At 59.6% G+C, this 22,255-nt stretch overlaps 1 protein-coding gene across 1 annotated transcript in view; it reads right to left on the bottom strand.

The window, feature by feature from the left end:
• COL16A1 (collagen type XVI alpha 1 chain) overlaps positions 1–22,255 on the bottom strand; it is a 50,028-nt gene that overhangs the window by 4,398 nt on the left and 23,375 nt on the right. Inside the window, exons 43-66 of the mRNA XM_035019241.1 lie at positions 22,161–22,214; positions 18,666–18,719; positions 18,410–18,442; positions 16,364–16,480; positions 16,236–16,277; positions 16,058–16,144; positions 15,216–15,260; positions 14,262–14,306; positions 12,461–12,514; positions 11,826–11,879; positions 11,231–11,284; positions 9,595–9,639; positions 9,425–9,478; positions 9,063–9,098; positions 8,644–8,706; positions 6,198–6,269; positions 5,909–5,962; positions 5,268–5,312; positions 5,006–5,050; positions 4,633–4,686; positions 4,176–4,229; positions 2,129–2,179; positions 1,764–1,853; positions 338–373 (exon numbers count right to left, since the gene is read on the bottom strand). Of these exons, the coding sequence (XP_034875132.1) occupies positions 338–373; positions 1,764–1,853; positions 2,129–2,179; positions 4,176–4,229; positions 4,633–4,686; positions 5,006–5,050; positions 5,268–5,312; positions 5,909–5,962; positions 6,198–6,269; positions 8,644–8,706; positions 9,063–9,098; positions 9,425–9,478; positions 9,595–9,639; positions 11,231–11,284; positions 11,826–11,879; positions 12,461–12,514; positions 14,262–14,306; positions 15,216–15,260; positions 16,058–16,144; positions 16,236–16,277; positions 16,364–16,480; positions 18,410–18,442; positions 18,666–18,719; positions 22,161–22,214 (1,338 nt within the window). The remainder of the gene's footprint in view (positions 1–337; positions 374–1,763; positions 1,854–2,128; positions 2,180–4,175; positions 4,230–4,632; positions 4,687–5,005; positions 5,051–5,267; positions 5,313–5,908; positions 5,963–6,197; positions 6,270–8,643; positions 8,707–9,062; positions 9,099–9,424; positions 9,479–9,594; positions 9,640–11,230; positions 11,285–11,825; positions 11,880–12,460; positions 12,515–14,261; positions 14,307–15,215; positions 15,261–16,057; positions 16,145–16,235; positions 16,278–16,363; positions 16,481–18,409; positions 18,443–18,665; positions 18,720–22,160; positions 22,215–22,255) is intronic.

The raw sequence follows: 22,255 nt of genomic DNA, 5'->3' as shown, positions 1-22,255 counted from the left end.
CATCATCATCCCCATCGTCATCACACCATCATCATCACACCATCATCATCATCACCACCACCATCATCACCACCACCACCACCATCATCATCGGCTCTCTTTGACCAGGTACAGAGTAAGAAAAATAGTGAAGAACAAGTGTCATGCATCCTTCTCCCCAGTCCCAGTCCCTCTCCCCAATGCAGCAAGGGCCACCAACTTCCTACATATCCATCTGGAGGGAGTCTGGCATTCAGGGAGTGTTTAGTGAGTGAACAAAGAAGGGTGAGGGCAAGGCGAGGCACAAGCAGCAGCACCCCCCGCCCCCCCGGAAAGGAGAAGCCCAGCGCGACAGTACCTCTTTGCCAGCCGCACCATCTGTACCGGGTTCACCCTGTGGAGTAGAGAGTGGGAGACGTGTGATAGGCACTAATCCAGCATGGCGTCCCCTGCCTCCCCTTGCCCACCACAGGTGCCCAGCCCTGGGCCACCAAGGGACCACGATTCTCTAGCCCTCACCCTCAGACCCTCGGGGCACAGACCATGGAAACTTAGATCCCCACCCCCCATCCCCAATTCTAGCCTGTCCTGGAGCCCCACACCAACAGCCCTGGCCGCCCCCTGACCGAGCTGGGCAAGGGAAGAGTGGACTGCACACGCCCAGCTCCTGGCTCGAGGCCCCCGCATCTTGCAGGAGCCCTAGCTCTGAGTTTATGTTACATGTTTGCCGAGCCTGCTCCCTCCCCAGGACAGGATGGGCTGCATCGTGGGCCCAGCCTGCTTCTGGTGAGATGGTGGGGAAGACTCTGATTGCCCGGCAACTGGATGATGTATCCAGGGGTCCTGGAGGCTCCAGGGAAGGCCAGAAGGTTGGAGGGACCCACCTGCCCCAGGGCTGAGGCAAGAATCGGAGTGTGTAGGTGAGACTCAGCCCTCTTGGCGGCTGGGCCAACCATCACCGCTGCACAGGCTGGAGTCATCCATCCCATTGAGGCCACCAGCCCCAGGGTCATGGCTACTGTTCCCAGAAGAGAACACCCTGACCTGGGGGGCTAGGAAACCTGGGTTCCTGCCTCAGGACTTCATCCCTAAGACTGGCAATCCAACCACCTGATGTGGGTCACTTGTCTGGAAACTTTGAAAGCAGGAGGATTGCAGAGTGGCTAAGGATGCAAGTTTTGGAATCAGGCAGGCTCTTCTGCTCACTAGCTGTTACGATTCTGGGCAACCTACTTAACCTGGCTGAACCTTGGTTTCCTCATCTGTAAAATGGGGGACAATCAGACCTAGTAAATAGGATTGCAGTACCGATTAAATGACAAAATGTCAAGCACTTAGGTCACCATTCAGCACACTGTCCGTGGCCAATGCATCACAGCTCTCAGAGCATGAAGCGCCAGCTGAGACCAGGAGTGGTTTCTGAGTTGCCAAGGGGGCTGCGGTAATGGAGCTGCATTTCTGGTTCCTGACGTTCCCAGACTCTCTGTGGTTACCAGCCAGCTCCCCCGGGGAGGGGGCAGGGGGCAGGGGCAGAACAGGTGCCAGGTCTCCCCTGCCTGACACCAGGTCGAGGGGTCGGCGCAAGTGGTGCATGGCCAGGGGTGGAGGCCCGGTGCGCGCCTGGCAAGCGCTGGCTGGCAGGGCTTGTCCTTTCTTCCAGATATGACGTGATCCTCAGGCACAAGCCCCACGCTGCTAGCTTCCCTGCTCACAGCCTCTCCTTCCCTGGAGACCCCAGACGCGCAGACTTCCTCGGGGCTGTGCAGTGAGATGTGGGGTCTTACCGGGGGGCCAGGGTGTCCGGGGGGGCCAGGCTGGCCTGGAAGGCCTAGAAGGCCCCTTTCTCCAGTGGCTCCCCGATCTCCTTTTAGGCCCTGGAGAGAAAGGAGGTGGATGGTGAAAGGGGACAGGAGAGGCAGCAGTGAAGCCCATACAGAAGAGGCAGGTGTTGCTGTGTGCCAGGGACCCCTGCGGGGTGGGGCGGCGCTGTCTGAATCTGAAGCAGGGCCCCTCCAAAGGCCTTCACTGCATGCCACTTGGGGAGACCCAGGAGGCAGGAGAGGCTGAAGCCAGAGAAGGAGGGGGATGGACACAGACTCTTCCCAGCCAGGCTCCCAGGAGGGAGGGACGCGGGGAGCAGGCCACTCACCATTGCAGAGATCCCAGCGGGGCCCGGCTGGCCTGGAGGCCCTGGTGGGCCCTAAAGAAAAATGAAGTCAGTGGGATGGAAAGAGTCTCAGGTAATAAGGTAATAATGGAACTTCAGCAGCTCCATTCTCTTCCCTAAACCCTCCTTCCCTTCTGCTCTTGCCCTTGAGCTTCTACCAAGAGATTTGTGCCAGAGCTGACACCTGGGGGGTCCCTGAGCTCACAGGACCACAGCCAGAGCTGAGGGCAGAGGGCAAAGGCCTGAAGGTTAACTATGTTGGGCCTGGGGTCTTCTGAGGCCCCCTACTTCCTCCTGTTCTGTGGGAGAAGCAAAGAGCAGAAGCTGGGAGCTGCGTAGCAGGGGCTCAACCCCAACCCCAGAGACCAAACGGATAAGGCCGGCCCTCGGACCCTGGGCCTCCCTGGTCTCCTGCTCTGCTGCCCCTGGAGGGCAATGGGACTCAACTCGTGGGGGTGCTCCCACCCTGCTGGGCTGAGGCAGTGCCCAAATGCCCTCCCCATCTCTGAGTCACAGCTCAAATGCCAGCTCCCTGGTTAGAGCTACACCTTCTCTGAAGCCCAGGGCACACAGGCCTCTCTCACGGCACCTGCCTCCATGCTCCCAGATGGAAAGTTCTGGAGGCATGGACTCTGTTCTACCCCTCTCTAGACCTCTGGGGCAGGAATGCCCAGCACTGGGACTGACACAGAGCAGGGGCTGAGGCTGGGCAGACAGAAGTGAGGGGGGGGACCTTGCGTCCCCTTTCCCCAGCCCCCAGTGAGTCCATGACGGGCTCACAATTCAGAGTGTGCACTTCCTTTCATGTGTAATGTGAGCAGGGACTAGGCTAAACCTAGAGTCCTCGAGCCAGGGCCTCTGGATCCCTCGAGATCCATACACACGGTGATGAGGACGCGAGAGCTCCTCTTTCTGCTCATGAACTATTTTTAACATTTCCAGAAGCCTCCTGGAAACGGTACATCTGCCACAAGAGTCCTGCACTCAAACGCCAGAGTGTTTCCTTTGCTCAGGACCCCCATCCGCTCGAGGCATCACACTGATCAAAGGCGCCCGTCGGCAGCCATCTATGTTACTGAGGAGCAAATTCAGACGGGAAACTCATTACTGCTTAATAACTGTCCTCTCCAAGTTGTCTTACCTCTGTTAAGTGCACCACCCACACACCCGGCCTCCCGGGCGAGGAGTCATCCCCCTCCACCCCCCCTGCCACCGCTCCCACTCCCCGCCCCTCCCTCATGCAGGTCGGCAGCAAGTCCTCCAAACACAGCCCTTCTGCCTGCCACCACCACTCCACCGCAACCACCCCATCCCTCAGGGACATCCCCGCTTCCACCTGCGCCCCTCCCCTCCTGCCCACACCCCCGAGGTCCCAGGTCTGCAGCAGATCTTCTCCAAGCACAGCTTTCCTGCTCTCACTTACGCCCTTGTCAAACTCCACACTGACCTTGGGGCTCCCCCTACACCCCAGGCCCCTCCCTGCCTCAGGCTCTCAGCGTTTAGTGGCCCTCCACCCCCACCCTGCTTTCCTGCCTGGACATTCTTCCCCCAGACTGCTAGACAGATGGCTCCTTTTGTCCTTCAGGCCTTGGCTCAAATGCCACTTGGGCAGTAAAGGTGCATCTAAAGGCACCTCCCAGGCCCTGTCTGTGACATCAGATCCCTGCCCGACGCTTCCGCATTAATCTGTTGGTTTGTTATGCCTGTGTGCAAGCTCTGGGATCAGGGGACCTTGTCTATCTCACTCTTAGCCCCCCGCTTGGAGTGGTGCCTGGCATGGAGCAGGTGCTCGATTATTGTTTGTTGAATAACTGAATGATCCTTGTTTGATGAGTAAACTCAAATGTGCCCGGAAAATAAGAAAACGGCAAAGAGCCTGGGGGCCACTGGATGAGGTGGGCCCAGAGCCCCTCACTGCGCTATGGGGCTACGCCTGGGGTCAGCTCTTTCAGGCCATCGCCCTCGCCCACCCTAGCCCCAGCAGAGCCCTCACTCTCATAAAGGCAGGGGCAAGAACGGTTTAACTCACGATATGGCCAGGGGGGCCGGGTCTTCCCTGAGGTCCCATGGCACCAGGCTCACCCTGTAGGAGCCAGAAAAAAAAAAAAAAAAAAAAGCAACACAGAAGCAGACTTACTTGCACGGGGTCGTTAGGTGGGAGAAGGCTGAGCAGAGCACGCAGGACGGCAATAGTCAGAGACGCTGGGCTGAGTCCTGGCCTCCAGGCCCATGCTGTCCAGGGCCCGAGGACCAGCCCTGCCCATGAGTATTGTTGGAGAGAGAAATCAGAGCCCCCAGCCCGAGAAGCCAGGCCCGGCTTATTAGGTGAGGGACCCAACAGGCTGCAGGAAGGAGGAGGTGTGCAGTTTGGGGGCAAAATGTGCCCAGGAGAGAAGGCAGCCAGGCGGCCAGGGAGAGGGAGGGAGCGGCTGTGTCTCGGACTCAGCAGAGCCCAGAGGCTGTCTGAAGGGAGCCTCTGCCTTTACCTCTGATCCGGGCCGGCCACTGCTGCCCGGGGGACCCGGTTTTCCACAGTCGCCCTGGAAGAGAGCGGGCCAACTGGAGCTCGACAGGCCTCGACTTGGCTCCTCCAGCCCCAAGTTGACCCCATATCCAAAGAGCCCTGCCCCCTGCCCGGCTCTGGCCAGCAGCCCTCTGATGCCCTCAGGCAGGTAGACGGCGAAGCCTGACCCACTCGGCTGGCACCAGTGGCTCAGGAGGCTCAGATGCTGGCATGGCATCTCCACCAAGGTTCTGGTGGCGCGGGCACTCCAGCTGGGCTGCCCTGTCTGCCTGGGGTCAGGCCTTGAGGAGAGCCGAGAAGACCTGCTTGGCAGAGGTCACCAGGCCCTTCCTTACCTTTGGTCCTGGAAGGCCAGGGTGTCCTGTTTTCCCCTTGAAGCCCTGGAAGAAAAAGCGGGAAGCTGCCAGGGCCCTCGCCCCAAGCAGAGGCCACTTCCCTTGCCTCCGTCCTCAGGCTAAAGAAATCAGACCCATCCAGAATCACACCATGGTCCTCGGAGGATCTGGAGTTCAGCTGCCCCACCCACCGAGGCAGACCCCACACCTGCTCAGCTTTGGGACCTCCCCACTCTCCACTCCTTCCTGCAGCTCAACTTACCGGGGGTCCCATGAGTCCAGGGGGGCCAGCGGGACCAGGGTCCCCCTAGGGAAGAGACCAGGGGCATATGAGACAGGATGCCCACTCATTCACCACTGTCTTCCCTCTCTCCCGCCCCTCCCCGGCTATCCCAGGATGGAGGGAATGTCACGGGAGGCAGAGGGAAGAATCTAAGCTGGGCTCGGCCTCTGACTGGCTGTGGACCCTGAGTGAATCCCTCTCTGAAACTCAATTTCCCTCTTTTGGGTACAAAAGGGGGTTGGCCTTGATGCTCTGCCCTTTGCCATGCCCCATCCCTTTCAGATTCCCCAGCAAAACCAGATCCATGGAGCCAGGGCTGCTCGAGTCCTTCCGTGCCTACAGCCTGTTCTCCCTGACACCCAGCCTAGTATCTTTAGTTGCCTGAGTTTCTGGATATAAATCCACTCCCTTGGCTGTCTGCCTTTGGTGACACCCAGCTCATGCAACCTGGTTAAGGCTACCAGGAGAACTGAGGAACCAAGGGGCCCTGGAGCCATCAGAGAAGTGGTGAGAAGCAGGTGGAAGGAAGGCAGAGGTGTCGGGGGATTCGGTTTCCTTCACTGGGGTTCCATTGACTTTCGCTCCTGGAGGAAGAAGGAAGGAGGTGCCTATCATCTCACCCTCAAGCCAGGCTTGCCGTCCTTCCCATCCAGACCATCCAGACCAGCAGGGCCCTAGAAACAGGAAAAAGGCATATATGCATGCTTGTGCTGGAGCCCTAGGAGGTGAGAGACCTGACCCAGCCCCTCCACCCTGTCCACCCCTCACCCAACTTCCACCGCAACTAAACACACGCATGCACACACGTGCATGCACACACGTGCATGCACGCATGCACACACGTGCATGCACGCATGCACACACATGCGCACGGCACATACCTGTCACACTAAGAGGACACACACTCACCTGAATCCCAGGAGATCCTGGTGGTCCAGTGGGACCAGGCATGCCTGGTGGGCCTCGAATCCCTTCGCTGCCCTGGAAAGGAGCCCACCCCCGCAACAAAGTCAGCAGGGCCTTGCCCCGCCCTGGGACGAGGCGCTGGGCACTGGGTTCTGATGATTACTGGGAGTGAGGGTAGCTGGTTTCCAGCCCCAGTTCTGCTCTGGCCTAACTGGATATATTCCACACCACTCCCCCAAGAGGATCTGTCTTCGTCTGCAAAGCACCCCCCTTTTCACACTGTTCTATGAGGAGGGGACAGAGCCTATTCAGTCTAGCATCTTCTTCAGGGTTGACCCAGGGGCCGGCAGAGTGGGTGCTCAGTGACATGTGCCAACTAAAGGCATACATTCAGTTCACATCGGTCCCAAAAAAGTGCCAAGCACCATACAGCCGCTGATCCTTCCAGATGAAAAAAAGGGTGGCCGCTGTCCTCAAGAAGCTCATAGTCCCGTTCCGAAGAGGGAGCGGCTCACTCTGGCCAGGGCTCAAGGGAAGCGTCACAGAAGCACCACCAGACTCTAGACTCTGAAGGATAGCCAGGATGTGGGCAAGTGGGGAAGGAGAAGAGGGCATGCCAGAGGGAACTTCAGAGAAGGATGAAGATTTGGAAGTGGTCCCATGCCTGGCCTAGCCAGGGTGTCTGGGAGCCCGTGTGAGGGGTGGGGTGGGAGGCAAGGCTGGAGGAAGGTAGAGGCTGATGGGGGGAGGGCCCCGAACACTGAGCTAGACTCTATCTCACAGACCAGTGCTTTTCAAACTGTACTCCTCAGAGCCCTGGGGGTTCCTGGAGGAGCATCAAAGATGGGTGCACGAAGTGGGAGCCCAGAGGGTGGGACCCAAGACCCCTGCCCCTGCCTTAGCCAGAGCAGCTCCACTCATATATGTTATCTACATTGTGAGCTTCTGTGTGATGAAAGGGCTCAGGGACTTCAAAATAAAGTCTGGGAACCACTGCCACAGGCACTGGGGAGCCACTGACTGTTCAAAGCAGGGGGATGATGAGCATCACCGTGTGAACTAGAATGTTTACCAGAGAAGGAAGGGGGGCAGCTTGGTGTGGCGGGCTGCCACGTACCCTAGTGCGAAGAGAGTGACTGCTCTGGAGCCGTGGCTGTGGACCAGCCAAGGTGAAAATGATCCCGCTAGAGAACCCCCATGGGGGGTGGGGGGGAGGAGAGCCCCGGGTGGCATTGCAATGCCACCAGCTACCAGGAGGGGTCAGCACAGCTCCAGAAAATGTCAGTCCCACAGGGAGTGGAGATGGAGAACCCCTGGCCAGAGGTTTGGGATTCTCTGCAGTGACCAGCCTAAGGAGAGCAGGCAGCACTGGGGTACAGAGCCAGCCCGGAGGGCTCTGGCAGGGGCTGCCACCCGGGTCTTCCCCAAAGAAGGGAAGGGTGGTGGCTCCCAACACCGCCTCAACCGTGGCTGACAGGCGCTGGCTCTGGGAAGGCCGCGAGGCGCCTGGGCGCTATCCTGGGCTGGGAGGAGTCTCAGCTCTGTTGCTATTTTGCTGTGTGCCCCTGGGATGCCCTCAGCCTCTCTGGGCCTCATTGCCTCACAGTGAGAGGTTAGACCAAGGTGGCCCTTCTAGAAGTCCTTTCCAGCTCTGACTGTTGTGCTATGTGTGTTTTCAGAGGAAAGAGGCTCCACCCGAGGTTACAGGCCTCCTGCCTCCCCCTTTGGGTTATAAGCCCCCCACCCCAAGCTTAGAAGTCAATTTGGGGCCTCATTATACTATCCAGCCATCACCTCTGGGGAGCCCAGAGGTTGGGATGAGACAGGGATGTCAGCCCCCGGACCAACTATCAAGTCAAGCCCAGGGGCAGCCAGTGTGGGGACTCCCCAGGCCTCCGCTCCTTCCGACCCTTGTCACCAGCTCACAGGCCATGCCTGTCCTCTCTGGGCCCTTGGGGACAATCTGGACATGTTCCGTTCCTGCTGTTGTCAGACCCAGAAGGTGAGTGGCCAGAGCGGCGCTGGCTTCAGGCCTCTGGGCTCCGGGCTTCGGGTTCGGGCTCTGCAGTCTGGATGCGCTTCCCTCTCCCCTCAGCTCCTCCCCCTCCCTTCCCCTCGGCTCCTCCCCCTCCACTTGGCCCCTCCCCCGGGAGATGAATCCAGCCCCCTGCGCTCCAGTCACCACCTCTCGCGCGCCCCTCTGCCTCTGGCCCACCCCCTGCTCCCAGCGGGCAGGGACTTGCACAGCACAGTTGCCATCCTGGGGCCACGGGTCTGTCGCCCTGTGGCAGTTGCTGAATCTATGCTGCAGGTCTCTTTCCCCACCCTTGACGTAACGGAAACGGAGTCAGTCCTTGAATTTCCAAAGGCCCCGTAGTCGGGGTGGGATGGGGTGTGGGAGCTGCACGGCTCAGATCTGTGGCTGTGGCCAACTTGGGGTCCCGCTCACCTTCTCCGCTTGGGGGCCGGGTGGGCCGGGTGCTCCAGCTTTGCCCGGGAATCCAGGGGGACCCTGTATCAACAAAGGAGCAGGCGGAAATGAGAATGGGGCTGGGGGGGGGAGCTCCCCTTCCGTCTTCCTCCTGGGTCTGCTTCACTACAGTTAATATGATGCATTTTGATGCATTTTGACTTCCTAGAAACACCACCTAGGAGCGTTACTGCTGGCTGGCCTGCTCGCTGGGGCCCACCCAGGAGGCTCTGCCCTCCAGGTCCTGGCTCCTGGAATCAGGCCTGGCCACCCAGGCCGTCCCTCCCATGCCTCTTCCCTCCCCTCCGCCGGCCCATCCTAGCCCAGCCTGGCCTGGTCAGGCCTGCCCCTCCCAAATAGGATCACACAGACAGGGCTGGCTTTGTGTCTTCACTCACCGGTGGGCCGGGAAAGCCTGGCTGGCCTTGAAATCCCTAGGGGAAGAAGCCAGGGACAGTCTGCTGTGCCGCCCACTCTCTCCCTCCTGGCGGCCCAGATGGAAAGAGTGACAGGGTGAGGCTGCCTTGAGCCATGGGGCCTTGCCCTCCACTCTGCCCAAGATGACCAGCAGGTGAAGCTCCAGTCACGAGGTGGGAGGTTACAACTCAAGGACGGGTGAGGGCTGGAGGCTAGAGCTGGTCACCCCTCCACATGTGAGGGTGGCCACCAGGGAGAGGACCTAGCCCCTTCCCTGTGCCCATCCCCCCTCTCAGCCCTCCCCCACGGTCAGGACAGCCAGCCAGGTCCTGTGGTCACTCACCTGGTCGCCCTTCTCTCCCGAGTTTCCTTGGGGTCCTCGCTCTCCCCGGGGACCCTGTCACCATAGAGAACAAGGCAGCTGGAACCCAGTCTTTCTTCCCCTAGACCCCAGGGCTGGACCGGGACCCGGAGTCCCCATGTCCACAGTTCCTTGTCTCCTCCATCACTCACCACTGGGCCTGGGGGACCTGGGAGGCCTTCAGATCCTGGTGGGCCCTGGGGACATGAAGGAGCAGAATCAATCACTCTGACTGGGGGAGGTGGGAGATCAGGGGATGGGGCAGGGAACAGGGAACAGAGAGTAGATGGGGATGCCGGGAGGACTCCTCTCCCTGGTTTGCTCCAGCTTCCCTTCTCTTGCCTGAGCTATTGAATCAGCCTCTTAACTAGTCCTGCCACCTCCTGGCTCACTTCAATCCAGCCAGCAACTGGCTGCCATCTCCTCTTCTCCAGCATAGCTCTGATTATAACACTCTCTTGCTCCAAAGCCTTCCATGGCTCCCCTCTGTCCAACTGAATGAGGTACATTCTTTCCACCAGTGCTGGGTTTTGAGGTATCCTGTGATCTAGTACCACCCACCCTTTCCTGCTTCACTTCCTTCTCCCCATCTTATCTTCTACCTTGCTTGGTCAGATGGCTGTTTGTACCCCTGGGCCTTTGCACAGCTGCCCCCTCTCCCTAGAATGCCTACCATTCCCCCACCCTTTCTGGGGCTCTTAAAACCTTACCAAGGGATTAGATGGCTCCAATCTCTTCCTGAGGTGCCCCCACCTACTCCCTTTGGGATTCCCCAGGATAGATAACCATGTGCCCTCCCCCACCCCCCACTCTATTCGGGGCTCAGGTCCAACAGCACCATCTCAGAGAGGCCTCCCGATCCTCCTTCTAATAGTACCCTGTACACCAGCTGGCCCCTTACCTTGCTCTCTTTTCTCCATTGCTTTCTCATTTATATGCATTAGCTTATTCATCTGTTATCTACCTCCCATTGGAATGTGAGCTCCTGAGATCAAGGGGCACAGGTGCCTGTTTTATTCACTGTGGCACCCCCAGAACAGCCTGCTACCCAGAAGTCCCCTGAGGAATGTCTGTTATTGAGTAAATGCACAGGGGGTCGGCTACATCCCATCCGGGCCTCACTGACGTGTGAGGGGAAGGGAAGACTAAGGTTTTGGCAGGTTGGTCACAGAGGGACTCGGGTGCAAGTCCACACGCTGCCCTAACTCACTCACTGACTCGCCCTAACTCACTCACTGACTCGCGGCAGCCTGCTGGGTGAGCCATGTCACTTCCTGAGCCTCGGGATAACCTCTCTGATGTGATGGCCTCACCTGATAACAGCCCCCGCCCCCGCGCTCACCCAGCCTGGAAAGGTGGCTCTGGGCTTGCGGGTCAGGCCAGGCTCCAAGCTGGGTCTGGGGTCCCCCACCTGCCCTGCCCCTGCCCTGCCCTGCCCGCCCACCTGCCTTTGCAGGGGAAGAGGAAGCCCTGCTGCTGGCTGACCCTTCCCGACCCCTCCCCACCCCTTGGCAGCCCTGGCCCGCCCATCTCCATGAAACCCGCTCCGACCCTCCTTCCAGCCTTCCCTCCGCCTCTGCCTCCGCCTCCGCCTCCATTGTAACCAGCCTGCACCGCCTGCCTGCGCCGCAGCTGGAGTGACTCAGGGGGCAGGGAAGCGGGGTCAGGTCTCTTCCTTCGCAGGCTGCTCGGAAAGTCTCGGGTGGCCGTGGGGCAGGGACTGCTCCGTTTGGAGCCCTTCCTCCTGCCCACCACCCCCCCCCCGCCCCAAGCCGAGCCGCGACTCACCGATTCTCCCTTCTCTCCTGGGGGCCCGACGTAGCCCCGCTCCCCCTTGATGCCCTGACAAGCGACCAGAGAGCTGAATTAGCCCCGTGGCCCACTGTCATGGCGCTAATGCGAGGGGTGGAGACTGCCGCTGGCCCAGGCTGGCACTTACAGGCAGATGGCACGGAGGGAGATGGCTGGGGGAGGGGGCGGGGGGCTGCGCCCCACCCGCCGCTGCGGCCCCCAGCAGAAAGCGGGGCCACGCCCACCCAGCAGCCTCCAGCCCGGGGTAGGGGGTAGGCTTCCCGTGGTCTTCCCACCTCTCCTACCGGCCCCCCCAGGAGACAGAGCTCAGTCCTGGGGTCTGGGTGCTCGGAGAGTCTGGCCCTCCGGGTGCAGTGGCTGCAGTCGACCTCCGAAGTGGAGTGGCAGGGCCACGCTGCGCTACCACAGGGGCTTTGGGGAGCCCTGCATGGACGGAGGGGCAGACAGCCTGGCAGAGGCACAGGCTGAAATGCTTGGAAGGGAAGGAGCCTGCTGGGGGATGCGTCAGCCTGGCCCTGTCATCCCCACCCCCAGGCTCTGCTACCCCCAGAGCCAGCATCCCCTTACTCACGGGCAGTCCTGGGGGGCCCATGGCACCTGGGTAGCCAGGTTGCCCTGGAGGACCCTACAGAGAAAGGGAGACATTACGGGCCAGCCCCCCAACGTTTCTGTTTCCCCCTCCCTGGGCAAAGAGCAGCCGTAACCAGGATGACTGAGCTGCCAACTGAGCAAGCACATGCCCATCCGAGGACAGCCACCACCTTGGGCCAGCTCCTAAAGGCCCAGGTTCCTCTGGCTGAGACCACCACCACAAGCCCAGGACTCAGGGACATGTGCCTGCCTGGCCGGGACCTGGGAGCTGAGCCAGAGGAAAAGGCCCAGAGCAGGGAGGATGAGGGTGGGAGTGGAGGAAATGGGGCGTGGAAGGGGCAGCAGGAGGAGCCGGGAAACATTGCTGGAAGCCGGGGGGGGGGCGGTGGGGGGGGGGGGCGGGCTGTTCACCCCTTCTAGGGGGTTGGGGCACACAGAGATCAGCCTCCTTTGATCCCGAGGGGCTATGAAGACCCTCGATCTGAGGGATCAGGGGCAGTGAGTTTCAAAAGGAATCCACCTCCCATCTTCCACTCAGGAGCCATCGCCGGGGGCCCCACCTCTGCCTCCCCAGGGCTCCTCATCCATCACCTTCCCCTGCCAGCCCCCTCTTACCAGTTCCCCCTTCTCTCCGGTCAGGCCCCTGAGGCCTCGCTCTCCTTGAAGACCCTTGGAGAAAAAAATCATGAGAACCTGCCGGGGAGGGCTGTCCCCACCCAGGCCCCAGCTCCTTTTGCCTGCTCTGCAGCCTTCTGTCCCCAGTCCAGGCAGAGCTGGGAATCACTGATGCCCCCCCCTTTAGGTCCCCAGCAAGGTGACCATGGGGTGTACCCCAGAAGGGTAACTGTGAGAGTTGTAGACTCTCACACAGGGGTGCCTCTCAAGAGCATACCCCCAAGACAGGTAACTATGGAGATATGCCCCCCCGGGTAGGTGACCCTCAGAGGGTACCTCTCAGGCAGGTGACTGTCACTGGTGTGCCCTACTTCGGTAAGTGGCGGGGCTGTACCTTCAGGAGTTTGACACGTGTGTGCTCCCCTGAGGGGCAACTGTGAGGAGAGGTATCCCTACAATGATGTTCCTCGACCAAAATGTATCACTGGATAGCCAACACTTACCTGTACCCCACCCCCAACCCCCAGCCACAAATCACCTCCTTTTAGGGATGCAGGGGAGAGACATGGGCAGACTGCTCCCTCCAGAGCCGTCCCTGTCACTTCTTAGGGTGGAAAGGGAGATCGCTTTCAATCGAAGCCAGAGCCCCCCACCCCTCAGTCCTCACCCTGACTTTTGTGGATTCGCCACAGCGTTAAGGGGCTCTGTCTGCCCCTTCTCCCTTGTGCCCTCAAGAGATGGTGCCCAAATCTTTCCACAACACAAGACAGATGGCTAGACGGACAGATGGCCCCTTCACCCAAGCAAGCAGAAACAGACAAGGTCCGGCCAGGATGAGGACGTGGGGACAGATGGAGCCATGACAAGGAGGGGCCCCGCTCCCTGAGCCTCCACTGCCAGGCCTGGGAGGAGAGGAGCCAGGCCCCCAGGAACACTAAATCTGACAAGCAGGAGGTTAGTTTCCGTGACCCAGGAGGGAGCAACAGTGAGGATGGGGATGATTTAAACACACTTGTGACGATGACGAAGGCAGAGCAATTAACGACACCTGGTGGAAGGAGCAGGTCACGGCACCGGGCACGGGGGTGCTGGGCCCCACGACACCCAGAAACCCAGCTGGCTGGTATCCCACGCCCAGCCTTGGGGCAGCAGATGGGGCCTGGAGCCGAGGAAGAGGAGAGGCAGAGGAGGAAGCTGCGAAGTTCCTCTAGGACGACGGGCAAGGTGCGAGCATGGCTACCTTCAGGTCCCTGGGGTGCCCTGGGGCGGCCCAGCCAAGCAGCGGGGCAGCAACGTGTGCCAGCCCGCGGTGTGGAGCCCTAAAGCTCTGGCATCTTGCCAGGCTCTGTACCAGGGGCCTGGCGGGGCCCCAAGAATTACTTCCAGCAAATCTTCAAGTCAACAGCAAAGGTGGGAGAAGCAGAAGGCAGAAGTGAGAAGGGAGGAATCAACAGGCCCCTGGAGGCACCAGCTTCAAATAAGAAGGTGAAACAGCTCCGAGGCCTGGGGTGATGTGGGTTTGGGGGAGAGAAAAAGGAGATTGTAGGTGGGGGGCTGGGGGGGGAAGAGAAGATGAAAGAAGCAGGAGCAGAGGGAGGAAGGAAAAGGGAAAGAAGTCCGAGACTTGGGAAGATGTCCAAGCCGCTGGGACCGCAGGGAACCTGTGTCGTTATGTGCCTGCAGGGGGACAAAGACAAACATGGAGGAGGGGGGCGAGGACTCCACAGGAAGGGAGACAAGCAAACGCCACAGAGACCTGGCTGGCAAGGGGAGGGGAGGTCAAGCAGCGCTAGGTTCTTACAGGCAATCCGGGGGAGCCAACAGCACCAGGAAAACCTGGGGGGCCCTGGTGGGAGAAACAGGCAGGTCACAACTCATAGGCATAGTAACCCTGGGCATCGTCTGGGGCAGGGGGTCATGGGGAGAGGAGGTCACAGGATTATTTCCAAGGCAGCTGGAAAAGAGACTCAATGAAGACACCCGCTCCTCCCCCTTGGCTCCAGGAAGAATGGCTCGAGCCATCAGCAGAGATGAGAAACAGTCCCCAGAGTCCAAGGGCCCTGGCCGAGTGCTCCTGAGTCCCGCTGGACACCCTTGCTGGAGTGCAAGCCCCTCGTGCCTGCCACCTGACCTCCAGATGCCCCCAGCTGGGCGGCTCCCACCAGCCACCTGTTCTCCAAAGAAAGCATTTTTGGTTCTTCCAGTCTTTCCTGGACACTTCTAGTTTCCCGCCATAGCAACGCCATGGAGGACTCCAGGGGGGACATCCCTGGCCTGGCCTTTGTAGACCTGTCCTAGAGATGGCCCTAGAGAGCGACGCAGGGCTGTTCCGTCTTAGCCCCCGGCCCCCGTAGCGACTGGTGGCGTGGAGGCATGAAGAGATTCGGTCGGGTTGCCACATACTTTCCTGGCAGCCGAGACCACGAGCCAGAAGCCTAGGCCCTCCCACCAGGGGAGCCTGGGTCCACTGTGCCGGACAGTGTAGGGATGGGGATGGGGAGCCAGGGGTGTGCCCTTGAGGGCCTCCCTGAAGCAGGACCACCAGCAGAGCGGAACAGAGCAGGCCAGTTCCAGGGGCTCAGGTGGTGGGGTTCACAGTCCCCACAGATGCTCTGATGAGGGAAAGGGGCAGGCGGTAGAATTTTCCTCCTTCTGCCCTGACCAGCTTCCTGGACACAAGGCAGCAGAATGGAATCTGGGCATTACAACCCCTTCGAGAGCTTCTCAAGTGGGCCAGGAAACCACGGATACTTACAATAGGGCCTGGAGGACCTGGGGAGCCCCTCATGCCAGGCGGACCCTGTAAAGGAAGCCAAGGGAAATGGAGGGAGAGGCTCAGGCCCCACAGAGCCCCAGGGTCTCTGCGGCCTTCCTCCCAGCTCGCCACCGCCAGAGTCCACAGAGGGCGGGGGATGGCACAGCAGGGCCGTTTTAGCTGAGGTGAAACCTTTCTTTCAGCCCATTCAATCATCCAACAAACATTTATCGAGCAGCTATTATGTCCCAGGCACTAGTTAATAAACCAAACATAAAACTCCCTGCCGTGTGGCACTGATGCTCTAGGGGAAGAGGTGGGCAGTAACAAGTAAAACCGGGGCTGGCGCATGGTGCTCAGCAGATGCGTGTGGAATGTTCCCAAATGAAGAAATACACAGTCTTCAGAGGGTGACACGTGCACTGCATGGAAGGAACTAGGGGTTCTAGGGGTGGTGTATGGGGGCGTCAGTTTCTCCGAGAGGCCAGGGAAGGTCTCCCTGAGAAGGTGATATCTGAGCAAAGGGTGGAAGGGGCGAAGGAGCGAGCCCCGGAGAAGAGCTGAGGGCAGAGGGAGTGGCTGGCCAGGGCGGAAGGGGGTCCCCTGGGCCAGGAGCAGCTGGTGTGCCAGCAGAGCAAGGGACTCCCAGCCGTGAGAGGCGCCAGGTGACCTGAGACTTGGAGGCCCCCAAAGGACTCCCAAGAGACAGGGAGCTACCAGAGGGCCCTGGAGGACACTGGGCAGGAATGAAACTGCCCCCGGGAACTGAGGGCCCCTTGCGTGGAGACACCAGCCCCTTTGGGGTCCTGCCCGGACGAGGGAGGGTCTGGCCCTGGTCTTACCTCTTCTCCTCTCTGGCCGGGCAGCCCTGGAGGACCGGGCAGGCCGGGGCTCCCAGCACAGTCTGGATCCCCCTCGCCGCTGTCTCCCTGGAGAGGGATGGGGTCGGTGAGCTGAGCAGCCAGGGCCCTCCCTATGGGGCCCGGGGCACAGGCGAGCAGCGGGCACGGGGCCACTCACCCGGGCCTCCTCAGCTCTTGGGCGCTCCCGCTCTGCGAAGCACTGAGGGGGACAACAGGAGGCCCTCTGTCAGGCAAGGCACCGGGCGCTGTGCCCACACCAGGCCAGCCCGGAGCCCAGCCCCCTACCCGGGCACAGCTGTCCAGGCCTGGCACGCCGGGGATACCCTGGTCTCCCTTCTCGCCTTTTTCCAGGAGCGCAACTGGGCGGGCTGTCTGCCCCTGGACACAGTCCCTGCAGAGGCTCTGACAAGAGAGAGGGAAGGGCAGCGGGGCATGGGTCCCAGAAGGCCAGGGTAGGCCAAATGAGGGAACCCCACCCCGAACTCAGCCAGGGCACCCTGCCCGTCCACACACTTTCTCTCTCTCTCTCTCTCCTCCTGGCCACATCCCTGCAGCAGCTTTGCTCCATCCTCAGGAGACCCAATCCCAACTCTGGCTTTGAGTTTCCTCCAGGAAGCAGCTCTGTGGGGCCAAGCCAAAGCCACTTTCCAGACAGGCGCGTGGGAGGAGGCGGAGGGGCCCACAGAGGGACCATCTGTCCCGGCTGTTCCTGCAACCTGCCCCCACTGTGAGGACACGCCACGAGGATTCGGGCTGAAAAGGCCAGCTCCAAACACCAGCTTCTCCGCCCAAGGGAGCAAAGGAGTAGCTGCAGGAGGAACTAGGCCCTTTGCAGACACCCTCCGGGATGGGGCTTGCCCTCCTGCCCCGGCAGATCCTGACTGTCACGGGCTCCCCGGTTCGCCCATCCATGGAGGAGTGTCCCTGGACCCCTGGGCAGGAGCCCCTGCTCCACGGTCACTGTTCACTGCCCAGCCCAGGGATAATGGTTGGCATTGACTCAGCACCCATGATGCCAGCCATTGTAATAGGCCTTTGCACACGATCACATTCACTCCTGACTGTGCGATGAGGCAGGTAATCTTGCAAGCATTCTGGAGATGAGAAAGCCAATGCTCGAAGACACGGCGCGACTTGTCTCAGGTAAGTGGGGGCCTGTGCTGGACCCCGCTCTGCTGAGGCCAGAGCTGACACTCGGGCCACAGGCCCAGGCTCCCTCCAGGGTGCCTTCTGACCCCTTCTCCAGACCACACTCGGTTCCCGTTTGGGGTCCTCCATAGAGCACTTGGTTAAGAGGCCGTCAGATGACATGTGGCACAGAAACATGCCAAATCCTGCATTTGGGGTTATGCAATCATGTGCCCAGGGGCAGGACTTGGGGGATCCCCAGTTTGCCAGGAGCCTCAGGGAGAAGAATTGGGGTTTCATTGCCACACTCCACTGTGATCCCACCTGTAGCAGCTGTCAGGAGGTTAACCCGACTGCAAGCTGCCTCTCCAGACATTTGCTGTCCAGAGCGGGGGACAGGGCACGCAGTCCCCAGGCTCTGGCCTGACCGGGACCCATGGGGGAAGTGAGAGGTCCAGGGCACTGGCTAGCCGGTACGACAAGGGGCTGACCGGGACAAGGGGGCTCTGGAGGGACCCCAGAGGATGCTAAGCTGGAGGAGAGGAGAATCCAGGTCTTGTCTCCAGAGGTGACCGAGCAAGGGAGGCCAGACCAGGCCAAAGCCATCAGTGTGATCTTGATGCCATTGGCAGCACGGGCAAGGGCCGACCCTGCCAGGACCCCAAGTCCCCTCCCCTGCACCACTAGAACTGCTCCTGAAATCCTGTCTCCTCCCTGGATTCTTTCTGGATTGTCCTCTGGTCAATCTGTCCTTCTTCCAGCCTCCCAACCCAGTCTCGTCGAAGAACACAAGTAATGTCCACAGCTCCCTGCCTGACGACCCCACAACTGCACTTTCACCCTCCCGCTCTGTTCCAGAAGCTACTAGACCCTGCCCTGGTGTGACCAAGGTGGTACAGGGCCTCACTGGTGGCTCCCGTGGGCAGGCTTTGGGGCAGGAACTGCCCACAACATCCACCATGGGGGTACCTAGACAGGATCCCTTCAAACACTCATTCAGCAAGGCTGGAAGGACCGAGGGTCTGTTACTCGCCAGGCACCGTGCTAGGCCCTGTGTGACAGACACTTGGAGAATGCACATTCCCTGCAAACAGGTCCCGTCTGCAGCTCTCCCTGTGCGGTGCTGAGCACATCCTACAACCATCCTCCCCCTTAGGAGGCTTCTCTCCTTCTCTCCCTCCTCCTTCCCTCTTACCCTCTTACCTTAAGGAGGTGCTGTTCAATTGGTAAGGATCCCTGCAGGAGATAAGACAGGAGGGCTCAGGCAGGTGAGGGGGAAGGGGGACGGAGACTTACGGGATCAGGTGGAGCCTCAGGAAGCCACATGCCACCCTGGCTTCTCCCCGCCTCGCAGGAGGGAGGGAAGAGGGCCCCCACTGCAGCTAAGGGAGCTGGCACGGCCAGGTCAGCCCTGGGAAGGCAAGGAGGGGGCTGCACGGTGACCCAGGCTGGTACCTACCAATTCCGCAGTTAGCCCGGGCTGTCCGGGCAAACCGGTATTTCCAGGCACTCCCTGCGGCCAAGAAGAGATGTGAGTGAGTGGGCTCTTGGACTCTTCTCTCGAGCCGAAGGCCACCCCGCTTCATGCCCACCAGCCCCCCTGCCCCTTCCCTTCCTGCAGCACCGAGAGCCTGACGGGCGCAAGGATGGCGTCCATGCTTAGCTCAAAATCTCCAGACCGTTTGTGGGGAGCGTTGAGGAGGCCCAGAAAGGTGACCCCCAAAAGCAGTCCAACAGGAAGTTTTTCCTACATGTTAGAGGAACGTCAGAAATCAGGCAGAGGGCCTTCTACATAGTAACTACGTTTTTTTCTGTGCTTTTTCCATTTCCTATCTAATCTCACTGAGTCACGGTGCTCTTGGTGAGCTTAAAAACCCAACTTAAAAACAGAACAAAGAATTCAGAGAGGCTAAGTAACTTGCCCAAGATCACAAGATAAGCAAAGTGCAGAGGTGAGATTCAGAGTCAGGACCACTGGCTCCAATCCCCTCTCTTAACCACGATTCCAGCACCTTCCTCAAAAGACATTCCCCAGAACCTTGTGTACATAGCAAGGTGGAGGCTTGGGAGCCAGACCTATGCAGGTGCGAACCCTGACTACCTGGGTAGCATCTGGCAGCTTACTCAGAAAAAAAAAAAAAAATCTCTGTGCCTCAGTTTCCTTATCTGTGAAACAGGGATCCTCTATGGTGAGGCGTAGAGGAGACCATGACTGTGAGGAGCTCAGGTGCGGTGTTTCCACCCAGACTCCCTGTGGCCCCTGCAGGCTCACGATGCACATTTGCATATTAAATACCCCCATGGGGGCCCGGAGCATGTTCCCTTTTCAATCCCCAGTGCCTGACACAGGGGAGGCATGCATTAAATAAGCGTGGAGTGAACCCGCCATTGCACACCCTGCTCTCCCCGCACGGGACTTCCTTGGCCCATTCTGAGAGCTGGCCTCCCTTCAAGTCCCACCTCCCAGTGACAGAACACCGCCACCTTCCCCTGCGAGCCCGCCTGAACTCAGGCCAGGCTCTACCAAGGCCCGAGGCAGACGGGAGTCAGTCTCCCTCCCTCAAGCTCCTGTACCAGTCCTTCTGCATCCCGAGGGAGTTCGCAGGGTAATGTGCTTAGGATAGTCCCCTGCGCAGGGAAAACGCCCTGAACCTGGTCGTTATCCTTATGCACCTAAATTATGCACCCCCCCCACCCCCACCCCCCCACCCCCCGCTCCACTTGCCATTGCCTATGTGTCAGTTCAAGGCTGATACTTGGTGATTTTCTTTCCCTGCCCTCCTGGAACTAAATGTCCCACCTGTTGTCCTACCATAGAAGCCAAGAGCTACCCACTCACTGGCTACTAACTACATAGCCTCAGGCACATTGCTTGACCTCCCTGCCTCAGTTTCCCCTTCTGGGAAATGGATGGAGGATTACAGGAGATTTCATTACTTGGCAAATAAATGCTGTCTATCTCTGGGCCCGTTTCTGAGCCTGGAGACGAGGAGCTGCCGGGCCCTCCCTTCCTTGAAAGGACTACAGGGCTGACCTGGCGAGGAAGAGCTGTATCTTGCCTGGCACGGGGCAGGGGCCTGTTAGTGGCAGCCTTGGCTTGTTCTCCAGCACTGGCACTGGGCGAGGACTCTGGTGCCTGGGACCAGACTCTGCAGTCACTCTTTTCTGCCTTGTTCCCTCAGCATGTCTTGGCAGGGTTCACACTCTATCAGCGTGTTAATGGGTCACTTTGAAATGACTCTCATGCTTCCCCAAGCAAACTGCAAGACCCCTGCAGACAGATTCCTGTTTCTTGGTGGTGCAGCAGGAGGCTGGGACACTTGGTAAATGTGTGGTTGGCCCATGGGGGACTGAGAGTTGGCTCTAGTTCTGAGCTCTTGATGAGACAGAGAGAATTGGATCCCGGCAGAGACTCCCATCAGCAATGGGGACTCACCAGAACAGATTCTCACCCCAGGGAGGCAGCGGGGGATGTATAAAATCTCCGGGGGGGTGGGGGGTGGGGGGAGTAGTTTGTAAAAAGCTTCCATGTGATTCTGCTCTGCTTCTTCAGGAGCTGGGAGCCAGACATGCAGAAGCTACTGTCTGTCCCTCCTAGGACCTTCAGAGAACGGGGCCTGTGTGCATGCCGCTGGGGAGCTGTCCTGCAGGGCAGTGGCAGGGAGGAGAAAATGCTGGGCGCTGGGGAAGCCCAGTCCCGCACTAATTCCAAGCCGAATGACCTCAGACAGGATACTTCACCTCCCGGAGCCCGTTTGCCCAGCTGAGACTTAGGGAGAACACCATCTGCCTATCGTTGACATGAGACTCCCATGAACGAGAGAATGGATATAAAATAATCATAGTCGGGCGCCTGGGGTGGCTCAGTTGGTTAAGCGACTGCCTTCGGCTCAGGTCATGATCCTGGAGTCCCGGGATCGAGTCCCCGCATCGGGCTCCCTGCTCAGCCGGGAGCCTGCTTTTCCCTCTGACCCTCCCCCCTCTCATGCTCTACCTCATTCTCTCTCAAATAAATAAAATCTTTAAAATAAATAAATAAAAATAAAATAATCATAGTCACCAGCCTAATGATGGCTAATGCCTTCGAAGCATTTACTATGTGCCAGGCATGGTTCTACACATTTCGCATGCATTAACTTGTTTAAAATTCACAAAAGCCCCATGAGGTCCGTGCTATAATTATATCCACTTAACAGATGAAGGAACTGAGACACAGAGAGGGTAAGTAACCTGCCGCACACCACACCACTAGCACCTGGCAGAGCGAGAGCGGGGTGCAAAGTCAGGCTGGTGGGCTCCGGAATGCACTCTCTCAGCACAGGGCCACACGGACCTCCACCCCCACGGCTCTCCCCTCACTGTCCCTGGCCTCCCTGTCATCCCCCCAACTGTCGGGCACAGTCCCACCCCCGGGGCTTTGCACCTGCTGCTTTCACTGTCAGGAATGCTCTCCCTCGTGGGCTTACTCACTCACTTCCTCTAAGTCTGGATTCTTTCTAACGCTCTTCTCGAACGTCTTCCTTGCCCTCCTCCCACTTTCTGACCCCACGCCCTGCTTTATCTTCCTCCTTCCTCCTTGCATGAATGAATGTTGCATACTGCTCCAAGACAGGGGAGCGCCACGCCGGTGTAAGGGATTGTTTGATCCAGATCCTGGGTTCCTGACCAAGGCCTGACCTTAGCCTGAGCTTGGCCCGGATGTCAGTAGGGTGCCTGGGCCGGCACACAGCAGGGCATTCCTCAAGAAAGGGCTGGGACGGCCCACGGCCTGCCCTAAGGGATCAATGGGCGCCCCCCCCCCATGTCGCTCTGGAGAGCAGGAACCTAGAGGAGTGAGGACGGCACGCATCGGTGTTGGGTGGAGGCACAGCGCACTCAGGGGCCAGCACAGAGCCCCAGCCCTGCCTCCCCGCCACCCTGCCTCCCAGACTCCCATTCTCTCCTCCCCCTTTACCTGTAGCCCGGGCATTCCAGGAGGGCCAGGTGGTCCGGGAACACCTGGGGGACCCTGAGGGAGAGGAGAAGTAATCAGACCCCAAAGAAAGCTCT

The sequence above is a fragment of the Mirounga leonina genome, unplaced genomic scaffold (genome assembly GCF_011800145.1).
Source record: "Mirounga leonina isolate KUSES-001 unplaced genomic scaffold, KU_Mleo_1.0 Mir_173, whole genome shotgun sequence".
NCBI lineage: Eukaryota > Metazoa > Chordata > Mammalia > Carnivora > Phocidae > Mirounga > Mirounga leonina.
This window is presented reverse-complemented; position numbering and strand designations above follow the sequence as displayed.